The following is a 12101-nucleotide window of genomic DNA, read 5'->3' as shown; positions in this document are numbered from 1 at the left end:
CATAAGAACGTTCAAATATTCAAATCGCTACTCAAGTTGATTCTTAATTTAATTAATAGCAGCTGTTTTTCTAAAAAATATAATATACCTCTTTCGTGAAATATCTATTGGCACCACTGTTCTACAACTTTCTCGTCCAAATCCACTTATTTCGTTGTTCCCGCTTTCCCAGATTGTGGCAAACTCTCAAATGTGCACAGCTGACTGGGGCAAGGTAATGACAGAGCGGCTTCAGCTGCTGGAGCTGTGGGCAGAACGGCAAGGATTGGAATTGGCGGCAGATTGCCATTTGGCCAAGATTAATCAGTGTGCTCAGTTTTTGCAAGCACCGAAATCCTCTGTGGAGGAGATACAGCAGTTAGCCTGCTCCTGCTTTCGTTTAAACTCTCTTCAAATGTCTGCGCTTCTGCAGCAGGAAAAGCTTCCCCGCAACCTTGTTGATACAGCTATTAGGATGGCGGAATCTGTGGCTGACGAACTAACCCGTGCCGATGGACGAGAGGTTCGGTTGGAAGAATCACCAGAGCTTCATTTGGCGCTTCTGCTTCCCGACGATGGATTCAGCTGTGATGTAGTGCGAGGCATTCCCACCGGTCTCGTCGACTTCCTCAACCCTCTCCAGCAGCAGGGCATGTGCCGTCTGGCGGCCCAGCCCACCTCCATTGGCCTTTGGACGGTCTATATGCATCAGTTTAATGTGAGTTACTCATGGATCATTTATTAATTTATGGTAGATGTTATTAATTATTTAACTATTGCAGGCTCGCAGTTCCAGTGCCATGTCTAACAAACTTTCGCAACCGGAATTGCAGCTCATTAAACTGCACAAGAACAGCAACGGCATGGGCTTATCCATCGTCGCTGCCAAGGGAGCTGGTCAAGAGAAGCTGGGTATTTACATCAAGAGTGTGGTGCCTGGCGGAGCGGCAGATGCAGATGGACGTCTGCAAGCTGGTGATCAGCTGCTGCGCGTGGATGGACAGAGTTTGATTGGCATCACCCAAGAGAGGTATGTATATTAGTGAACTTTAAGGGAGATCATGGTTTATTCCCTCGCTTCTTGATTTAGGGCTGCGGACTACCTGGTGCGAACAGGTCCTGTAGTCAGCTTGGAAGTGGCGAAGCAGGGAGCCATCTATCATGGGCTGGCTACGCTACTGCAGCAGCCTAGTCCGGTCATTCAGCGTGGTGAGTAGCTCCCAAAGGAGCCCATACGTAGAGACACACATATCAATACAAAACACACATATTAGAGCGACTCCAGGTGCTGGGTAGGACGCTAGAAACACTAAACTCACTCAATCAACCAAGATATTTACCCACTACTCTACACTACCGTACTCACGTTGTGTAAGCTAACCAAGTAACAAACCCATCCCCCATGCTGCTCCGCTCGAATCGCTAGAAGCCTCCCCCAGCAAATTTCTGCAGCCTCTGAATACTGGCCAGGAGCGTCGTCACTCCTCGTTCCAACAGCAGGCTCGGTACTACAACAACTCAATCTCGGACGATAGTCTCAATCGCAGTCGTCGTGAATCTTTTGCCTGCATGCGATCTTCCTCGCCGCCGGTTAGACGTTTAAGTGCCTCATGTCTGCAGGAGGAACTATGTGCACTGGGTCACCAATTGCACATTGACCCTAGGTATCGGGATACGAGACCCATTGCTCGATCTGCCAGCAGTTTGTATTTGGGTAACGATCAGGGTGGATACTATCATCCGCCTCCGATAGCACCCTCTGTCACCCACTTTAGTCCCATGAGACCGTTGAGGAAAACACCACCACCTTCCATCTATATTGAGGAGTACCAGGAAGAGCCGGCCAAGGATTCACAGGAGTCGTTTGGAAACTTTGCCTCCTATAGTGATGCCCATCAGCCGCTGAATGAAGAAGGTATAGCGTCCATGGCGCTATCAGATGAGATTCCTTTTATAGATGACGAAGAGGAGGAGAAACAGTGCATGCAGCGACCGTGCATGTCCGCATCTAGTTGTTCCTCCACCGTGAAAAGAAATCCTGCATATAGATATAGAAAAACAGTAAGTTTTGACCTGGAGCAAGCAGAAGACGGCGAACCAGATGCCATTGGAATAGACAGAAAGTACCATACCCATGAAGCCATCAGCCATTTCGCAGCCAGTGCCTCGTCGACGGAATCTCTGATGACAGAGCAATTCGAGAAGACTCCTTTGATACAAAAAATACGTAGGGAGTTAAATAGCAAGAGAGCAACAAATTGCTCAGCTGATGGTTTTAGTTCAGGAGGATCGGGGTCCAATAGCCAGCGTTCATCCAGCGAATCCATCGAACGCATGCCGCTGCTCCGGCAGAATCATTCACCTTGTCAGCGGCAATTGAACACCCAGCGTTCGCACAAAAGGTCAGGAGTCGGTACAAGTGCCCCAATTGTCAGCATCCAAGTTCCTAGTGTGTGTGAAATCGAAAGTTCCTCCACCCGTTCTCCTACTGTAAATAAAAGCAATCAATATTGTGCCAGCACCACCTTCCAAACCAAAACCAACCCCAGCACTACTACAGAAACTAACAGTCGAAGGGATTCTAGCCAGGTCAATCTCAGTCCCCGCTTTTTGTTGCCACTGGGTCAGGGAAAAGTCCGAGAGATGGCAGAGTACTTTAATGCGAACAAGAATTTCCCGCCTAAAATGAATAAATCACGATCCACCTCGGAATTGGATGATACAGGTAGCAAGCCGTGTGCCAAGCTTTCAATGGCGGAACAGGGGCGGATCCTTATGCAGCTGAAGGAGTGGAGTCTGAATGGCAGTGCGGGAAAGGACTTTGATGAAGCGGAAAAAGTCGGCGATAAAGTCAGTTGCGAGTGCCCATGCTGCGCTCATTGTCGTGGCAAGCGAGAGCAGCACCATGGGAAACAGGAGCAACACCAGGTAGTTGCTACCTTTAAATGCTACGACAGTTGCAAGGACGATGAGGCAGAGACGACCAAACAGAAGCCGGAATTATACCGATATGCATCCTACCGACAAAGTGTCATGTGCAGCAATCGCCAATCTCACAGTGTGCGGCAACTGAAGCGCAACAAACAGCAAAAGCATGTGCAACTCAGAGCTAAGCCAAGCTCACAATCTCGCCATCATCATCATCACTGTCATAAGCAGCCACGTTCTCGGGAGCCAGCCACGGACAAAACCAAATGCAGCGCCAACGTGCGGAATTCACAGAGCTATTTAAAATGGGGAGATGCCCTTGATGATTGCCACTCCTGTAGCTGCAGCAAAGTCGAGTCTTGTGATTCACCCTCCAGCTGTTGTGTTGCTCATTGCGAAGATCTGGAAATTCGTGGACATTCTCTGAGTGATGATAATGATGACTATGAGGGTGGTGGTGGCAATAATGGCAATGAGGGCAGCACGGGGCACTGCGTCAAAAGACCATTGCCCGGTTCAACGGGAACCACATCTACAACAGTGTTTCCGACACACAGATGACAACCCAACCAAGATGCACAGAGGTTCATGTTGTTCTCTTCGTTGTTGTACATATTAGGCATTCAGTTTTCCCGCAATTTATATTTATTTTGGCTAGTTAGTTGAAACATTGCGTTGATCTGTTTATTGTTCAGGTTATATTTATTATTAGGGTAACTTACTTAAAGTTTTGCGATTGTGTATTATATTTATGTTTCTGCACTTTTATATAAATACATTCAAACTAAATTTTCTCCTCTTCCTAACATTATTATTAGCATTTTTAATATTAAAGATATAATAATTTTATAAAACCGTATTAGATTATGCAGTCACAGGAAAACCAAACCTGTAAAAATACTCATATTTAGTTAGTTGTTCAACTGCATACTTGTATTTATTTTTTACGTATTTGGTATATGTATGTGCTTCATATTTAATTTTATTTTGCAGCGGCGTTGCCAAACTCAATTGTTTACCCTTTTCTCTTATTTTCGATGAAATACAAATTTGTAAAGAGCACGAGCAATGTTTATTGGTTTTGTGCATATTTATGTGTGTAAATACAATTGAATAGTTGTATCCCCTGGTTTTATAGCTCCGTTTTAAATTTGTTGTAGTCTTTTAATTAGATACTGACCACATTTAAAATGTTCAAATCGAAAGAAAATTAAAATGTCAATATGCCTATCTAACAACTTTTCTCTCTCCCTATGCGCACCAATCGAACTAAACTCCACCACCAAACCCCGAATTATGCACTCAATTCGCTGACTTTGATAATGATTTGTTGCTGGGAATATGGAAACCGCAGGTAATCGCCGTATGTCCGAACGTGATTTGACGCGTATGGGCGGTGCCGAATCGACCAAATCTCTGGGTCCACTGATAGCCAACAGTCATCCGAATCATAGCCTTAGTCTTAGCCAACATCTGAACAACAGCCACAACAATACCTTAGGCAATAGCAACAATAGTAGCATTATCAATCCCCTAGCTGCACACCTGCCCAACAGTAAATCGGTGCCGGCTCTGCATCACCACACGGGATCGGGTACCATATGTAAGTGAATTGCACACCCCTTATCATTGCCTCCTATCCTTGTAATCGAAGCACAATCCAAGCGATTTGTAAGCCCGAGTCTAATTCACTTTGTTCAACCCGCATCCATCTCGTTTTCCAAATAGCTCTGGCCAATTCCAAGTCACGCAGCACGCACAGTTTGCATAACAATTCATCTGGCATGGTCGGAATCGGCGGAGCAGCAGCAGGAGGAATGCTGGGACAGCCGAATGGCAGCCACAACAACGCAAATGGAAATGGCAACGGCAACGAGCAGGGGTTCTACCAGAATCTCAGCGTGTATCGGGCGCAAAATCAGAGCCAACCGATTTTAAGCGAGAGGTAAGACTATCAGTCCCATACATATAAGTACATATGTGAATGAGTTTCGGAACGCTAGAAGTCAACCGATTATATTAAGGATGCATTATTAATGCATTTTTACCATGTTTGTTTAAATCCTGTCAAACTATATCTACTACAACCTTTTTTTTTCTACTGATTCGACCGGTACTGTGGTTTATTTTGTTAATGCACATACATATATAAAGACTTAAAATTGTAATTATACCCGTTACTCGTTGAAAAGTGAAAACTCCAGAGACATAGACGCAGCGCAAACCGCCCACACCCACACTTTTGAAAAATATTTTGATATTTTTTCATTTTTGTGTTGGTCCTGTAAGTTTCTATCGCTCTTAAATTAAATTTAAAAAGAAAGAGGAAAGAAATTCAAAAATAGTTTGTAGTAACTAACTACAATTTACAATTACTCTATGTAATTATTCATTAATTTTTCAATTTATTTGATCAAACTTTAAAAAAGCTTATTTTGGGTAGCAGTAAGTTCAGGTGTGTAATATCGCAACCACAAACTTTAAGGGACATCAAACAAAGGGTCATATTAATAATTTAAAACAATTTTAAGTATGTATTTTGGAGATGTGGCTTGACGCTAGGTGCTTATGTGTGAACACAAAAATGTAGAAATGTAGCTGGCTTCCAATATTACTAGCTCTCGTGTGTGTAAGGATGACATTGCGTTTAAAGAAATTACTTTATGGCTTTATACCCATTAAAGAACAATATGAAATTGTAGAAATGTCCAAAGTACGTGAGTAATTAACTCTTGTCCTTCCCTATTAAATGTTGCTGGTGTACAGAGCACGCACCTTTGCAATAAACACAAACTAATTGCTCAGGAGGAGGACAGAGCGTAAGCAATTGTTTTTGCAGCACTCGACACGTTTATGTTAATAAGTGTAAACGATTGGGAGTTAAAGCAACTATAAATTACTCCAAATACTTTGCTTTCATTTATTTTAATTTCCTTTTTTTTAGACCCCCGATCGCCCCACATGTCGCCATGAACGCCTACAATGGCAGTTCCCCGCTTGCACCGCTGCAGCCACAGCAATCGCCGTACCAGCAGCAGCAAAATGTGCAAGCCAATGCTAACCTCCCGCCCACGCGACCCGTCTCAGCCTATTACCACAGTCAGCAGTCAACGCAGCAGCAGCTGCAGCAACAGCAGACACAACAACAACAACACTCCCTGCAGCAGCAGCAGTTCGCACTCAGCAGCAGCAATCTCAATGGCCAGCAGCAACAGCACCAGCTTACCTCGAACAACCGCACCAAGAGCCAGCAGAATTTCCAGCACACTCTTCGCATGCAGCAGATGATGGCTCCTTCCATGCCCAACATTAGCAACATGTACCATCACCAGCAGCAACAACAGCAACCGCTGCCACTGCAGCAACAGCAGCAGCAACCTCTAATGAGCAGCAGTCAAAGCATGCAGAATGTCAACGATTTCACAGGTGGCTATCAGAATGGCAGTCTGGAGTACAGGCGCAGTCAGCTTCATGATCCATCCACGCTCTACGAAATTCAGCAGCAACAGGCATCACCGAATTTTATAGCCCTGCCGCCGAAACCATTGGGTAGCTTACAGTCTCCCAATAAAACAAATGTTCCACCAAGTACAGCACCAAAACCGCAGCAGCAACAGCAGCGATATCTAGGACAATCCCTGCAGGCAGAGGACAAACCTCCTCTACCGCCCAACGCAACACATCCGCTATTTAAAGCTACGCAGCAGATTGGTCCGGGAATAAATTACGTAGCCAGTACGTTGGATCCGCCAAAGGGCAGCTATGTGGCGTCTAATCAAGCGAGCAACCGTCCTCTTCACAGCGGTAGCAATCCATGGGAAAGAGAGGAGCGTGAAAAGGATCTAGAGATGCGGCGCGAACACATTCGCCAGTGGCGGGAGCAGCAGATATCAGAGCTTTCCCAAATTTTACCCCGTTCCGCTATGCAAGAGGAACAACTAAAAACCCTGATCCTCGAGCGCGATTTTGAACGAAGAGCACAAGAACTACAAGAGCAAGAGGAACAGGATCAAGAACAGCAGTACGACAAGGAAAACGTCCAAGAGTTGATCAGACTGTCTGGTGGCGGTCAGGTGAGTGCCATACAAACACCCATTACTAGTTACCGACAAACGGATATAAAACTGGCGGAGATGACGGACAGCAACAGTATGTTGGACTCAGTGCCACCACAACCACCAGCACCAACTGCTCAGTCGCTGATCAGCAACACCCAGCAGCCGAAGAGCATACTTAAGCATAATCGGTATTCCGAAGGCGGGGTTGGTCCCAGTGGGGCACCCTCGTCGCCATCGAAGTCACAGAAATCCGCAAGTTTTGCGGACGAACGACATCTGCACACTGAGCATTCGATATCCAATCTGGCAAAAGAGCTCAATCAGCTCACATTGCTTGATAAAGATAATAACAACGAGACTCTGGATGCTGTTGTGCCTCCACCTCCTCCACCAGAGAGGAACAGCTCTTATTTAATCATGTCACAGCAGAAACTGCGGGGTAGCACTGGAAGCGCAATCTCGTCCATGAGCCTACTGAAAACAGCCACTAGCAATCAGGCCGCAACTACCGTGGAGATTAAGACATCTCTTTTGAACACCCAAACGAATAAAAACAATAATTTGAGTGGCAGCTTAAACAACAACAACATCATACAGGGATCACCACTCAGCGCCATGGAACTAAATGCAGCCTATGTTTCGGCCACGGGAACAGGAACAATTGGAGGATTGGGGACACCACCTCCTCCGCCCCCGTTGATGCAAAGGGACAACAAACGAGTGAGCTTCCATGATGAAGATAATAATTTTGTGAGCGGGAATAGCCAGCAACAACAGCTGCAGCAGCAATATATCATCGAAAGTTATGGTATAGAGCATCACGATTTGGACACCATCAGAGAAGATCCAAGTGTAAGTGAATTGGTTCCTTAGAAGCCGTCATTGTATGTGTTCTGAAATGAATTAAACCAATTAAAATTTTTTATTATGTAGTATCTGCAACACAATCTCGATGCCTCCATGCTGCCATCAATGCCAGCCACTCCAGATGCTGCCCTCTGGAACACCTCAGTGCAATCCACTCCAGGCGTCATTGGAGCTCAAGAAGTGTATAGGTATGATATTTTTCAACATGGAGGTCCATAAGGGTTTCACTGATGGATTTTATCCGTTTACGCAGAGATCCTCGTACGCGTCGACTGGCGGAGAAACAGCAGCAGCAACAGCAACAACGTGCTGGAGATGCGGTGCCCGAGAAGCTATCGTTCAAGGAGAAGATGAAAATGTTTGCTCTGGAGTCGGGGGAAGATAACACGCCCAAGGACAAACTGAAAATATCGCGAGCCCAACGAGATATAGACGCGGTGCACTAAGCAAAAGAGATTTTTGCCTATTGCTATGTATATACATATCCGAACCCACAAAGCTTACACTTCAATATATTGGGGGCCAAGTTGTTACGTTAGCTCTACATAACACAACACACATATAGACACATATACTTTAGAAACAAACAAACCTAACGAATTTGCTATGCAAGGTAATACCAATCCATGGTTATCGCGTTTCAGAGTTAATTACGATACACAAAATGGTAACTGATTTCAATTATTAAGAAATGTCAGTTTATATTCAAATAGTCCTTATAAACTATGTTTATATATACAAAACTTTAACGAGCCTAGACAGGGCAACAAAAGCAAAGTGAGCCACATTTGTAAAGCGTTTTAAACAAGTAACTTTAAACTTAACCCTACGATTAACAATTTGTTACATCAGACAGCATAAAATTTATGATTAAACGGCAATGTAAATGAGCAAAGTTAGTTTAGATATTCATATACTAACCTGGGAACCGCGCGGAACAAGAAACGTTATATAGATATATATAAACTGTATCCATTAGAAAACTAAAAGCTACAACAATGGTAAAACAAATGGTCCAATTATTCAATTATTAAAATTATATTTACAAACCAAGAACTAACAAGTAATTACAAATTTAGAGCACACGTATATATTTTTAATTGCTGCAACCATTTTAAACATCTTTTGAATGCGACAATGGCAAAACCAAGAGCGAGTAAGGTTCGAAAACGAATAGAGATTAGCCAATTCAAACTAAATAGGATTTCATTACACGATACCCTAATGGCTTTAAAATTATAATAAAAGTTTATCATCGGCAGGCCGAGGAGTATATATCCTTGCAACAAATCAGATCAATTTATGATGTCCGATATGTCCAAAACTTAGGACCATTTTCCTGCAACCGAGTAAGTCGATGGTACACAATTTGCTTCCATTTGGTCAAAAAACTTAGGAAACTACAAGAAAAATATATTTACTAAATGTTCAGGAAAAAACATTGAAAGGCTATAAAAAATTAAAATTTATTTAAAAACCGACCGCACAGGTGACAAAATATTTTTGCGCATTCCAAGTATTTTAAATCGAGACTAAACTTTAATTCATAAAACAAGATTTATTTAAAAAAAATCAAAAATATTTTTTTAATTTAATATAAAAGTAAAACAAAATGTAATCTATGTTCGAAAAAATTCTGTAAAAAGAAATCAGTTTAGTTTTATGTTAAACGCATTTAGGGTTACATAATAAAGTTACATATGTATGTATATCAAAACCCAAATTAGTTCTGCAACGCGATTGTGCATATTTATGAGAAATAAACGTTAATTACATCAACATTAAACACTCCGAGTTACCACGAAGTTTTAAACGAAAATCTATTTTGTTGTTAGAAAGTTAAATATTAAGTTTTAGTGTTTACATATTTGCACAAAAGTTTTTGGACCAATGCTGCAGAGCAACGAACATCAACATTAAACACTCCGAGTTACCACGAAGTTTTAAACGAAAATCTATTTTGTTGTTAGAAAGTTAAATATTAAGTTTTAGTGTTTACATATTTGCACAAAAGTTTTTGGACCAATGCTGCAGAGCAACGAAACCAACTTAAATGGGGCAATAATCCGTTTATTATAATTATACCCGTTACTCGTAGAGAAAAAGGGTATACTAGATTCGTTGAAAAGTATGTAAAGTATGTATGTAAAGTATGCAGAAGGAAGCGTTTCCGACCATATAAAGTATATATATTCTTGATCAGGATCAATAGCCGAGTCGATCTGGCCATGTCCGTCTGTCCGTCCGTCTGTCCATCCGCATGAACGTCGAGATCTCAGGAACTACAAATGCTAGAAAGTTGAGATTAAGCATACAGACTCCAGAGACATAGAAGCAGCGCAAGTTTGTCGATTCATGTTGCCACGCCAACTCTAACGCTCACAAACCGCCCAAAACTGCCACGCCCACAGTTTTGAAAAATGTTTTGATATTTTTTCATTTTTGTACTAGTCTTGTAAATTTTTATCGATTTGCCAAAAAACTTTTTGCCACGCCCACTCTAACGCCCACAAACCGCCCAAAGCTGCCACGGCCACACTTTTAAAAATGTTTTGATATTTTTTCATTTTTGTATTAGTCTTGTAAATTTCTATCAATTTGCAAAAAAACTTTTTGCCACGCCCACTCTAACGCCCACAAACCGCCAAAAACTGTCAGTGTTGAAATTTCTTCTTCGCACATCCACTGGCTGAGTAACGGGTATCAGATAGTCGGGGAACTCGACTATAGCGTTCTCTCTTGTTTTTATTTTGTGTGACAAAATTGTTTAACCAGCTGTTTCATGGGAACAGTTTTAGTTTCGCGCCCAGAAAAATTTCAATTTTTAGAGTCCTGCGCACTACGCACCTACTCAGCTGTTCCCGGCCATCAACCTTCCTAAATACTCTTGGTTTGATTTTCCAAAAAATTACTCAAATTTAAAACCAACACTAAGGAAAAACTTCTTACATTACTTCCAGTGTCCAGGTAACAGGATTCATGCCAAAACTTTCAAATAGAAAAGAAACACTTACATTTTTTGTGATTGAATTACTAGCTTTAGTGTTTAAGAATTGGTTTAAATAATACACAATATTTGTTTAATCCCTATAGCTAAAACGTGACTTATCTAAACTTTAGAAAAGAAAAACTACACGGTAAGTCTTAGTATTATAATAAAATAAACAAATTATTAGTGAAAAATTGTATTATTTGAATTACGCTGGCTCAGTGCATTAGAATTAGCATCAAGTATTACTACCTCAGCATTGGTAAGAAACATTTTACTTCAGTAATATAAGGCTTAAGGCCGCTTCCACAAGTATGTTATAGATGGTTTCACAGGCCTACCACAATATAATTTAAAAATCAGCTGTCAAACTTAAACCACTTGCTCAAACAAGAATAACTAACCGGGCGAGGACCCGAAATGCGAAGTCTGTGCTTACGGTAAGGTGAATTGCCGATGTAAAGACGTGGGTGTCTTTAAAACGCATCCCTCTCGGCGTTGCGTGCGCGGCCGAAATTTATATTTCAGCAGTTTGCCATGTGAATTATTAAAATGCGCCAATCTCTTTGATACAGCACAACCACTGGGGATTGGGTCATAATCAGTTGGCTGGGCGGAATGAACTTTAAGAAATTGTTGACAGTTTGCTGCGAGGCATTCGGATAGCCAGCCGCGGAATTTTTTAATATTGGCGAGAGCTAATCCCCTGCAGACTTCCGATCCGCCGCTGTCAATATCCCCCAGCTGACAGTGGCCACACCGCAGAAGCAACGGGGAAAACTGCAGGAAAAATGCGGGACAGCCACAGAGTGAAAATAAAAATATGAACTGCGGGGAAAAGTTTCAGGCAGCGGCGGCCATGGCGAATAAATCAAAAAGTGATTAGCCCAGTCTCCTCTTCCGCCTATCCTTTTCCCACCTTCACAGCCACTCCTGGCTTCCTCCCGCCATCCGTCCAGTTGTAAATTGTCTGTTGAGTTGCCGATGGAGCAGGGTGAGGGCAGGAGACCAAGGTGTGCGAACTTGAAATGTGGGCCAGCTTTGGCCGGAGGATTCAAACTTGGCCATAAAACTTTCGCCGCATCTTGGCCATGGTTACTGAGGCTCCATTTTCTGGTCAGTAGCGGCTTGATAAATGAGCAGCGTAAAGTCCGCGAGCAATCAGAAATATCGCAAAAAATTATAGTTGGCCAGGCCATAAAACAATGGCCAAGGCGAAACAATGGCCAAGAAAATGCTCCCCTTTTCTTGGTTTTTATTTACGTGTGGCTAAGTAAACG

The 12101-nt window shown here is 42.7% G+C and overlaps 1 protein-coding gene across 6 annotated transcripts in view; it reads left to right on the top strand.

Annotated features, from left to right (window-relative positions):
- The window catches only part of LOC120454158 (afadin), a 51448-nt gene extending 41830 nt beyond the window's left edge, over positions 1–9618 (top strand). For 4 of the 6 annotated variants that reach the window (XM_039639223.2, XM_039639221.2, XM_039639226.2 and 1 more), the window contains 8 exons: positions 173–697; positions 762–1009; positions 1070–1188; positions 4262–4510; positions 4636–4852; positions 5852–7817; positions 7899–8020; positions 8086–9618. In XM_039639223.2, coding sequence (XP_039495157.1) covers positions 173–697; positions 762–1009; positions 1070–1188; positions 4262–4510; positions 4636–4852; positions 5852–7817; positions 7899–8020; positions 8086–8278 — 3639 coding nt within the window. In that variant the 3' untranslated portion in view covers positions 8279–9618. Of the gene's footprint in view, positions 1–172; positions 698–761; positions 1010–1069; positions 1189–1405; positions 3492–4261; positions 4511–4635; positions 4853–5851; positions 7818–7898; positions 8021–8085 lie in introns of those variants that run through there. The other 2 variants (XM_039639222.2, XM_039639224.2) reach the window with 2 other exon arrangements.
- The last annotated feature ends 2483 nt before the right edge of the window (positions 9619–12101 follow it).

This window comes from Drosophila santomea, chromosome 3R (assembly GCF_016746245.2).
Source record: "Drosophila santomea strain STO CAGO 1482 chromosome 3R, Prin_Dsan_1.1, whole genome shotgun sequence".
NCBI lineage: Eukaryota > Metazoa > Arthropoda > Insecta > Diptera > Drosophilidae > Drosophila > Drosophila santomea.
This window is presented reverse-complemented; position numbering and strand designations above follow the sequence as displayed.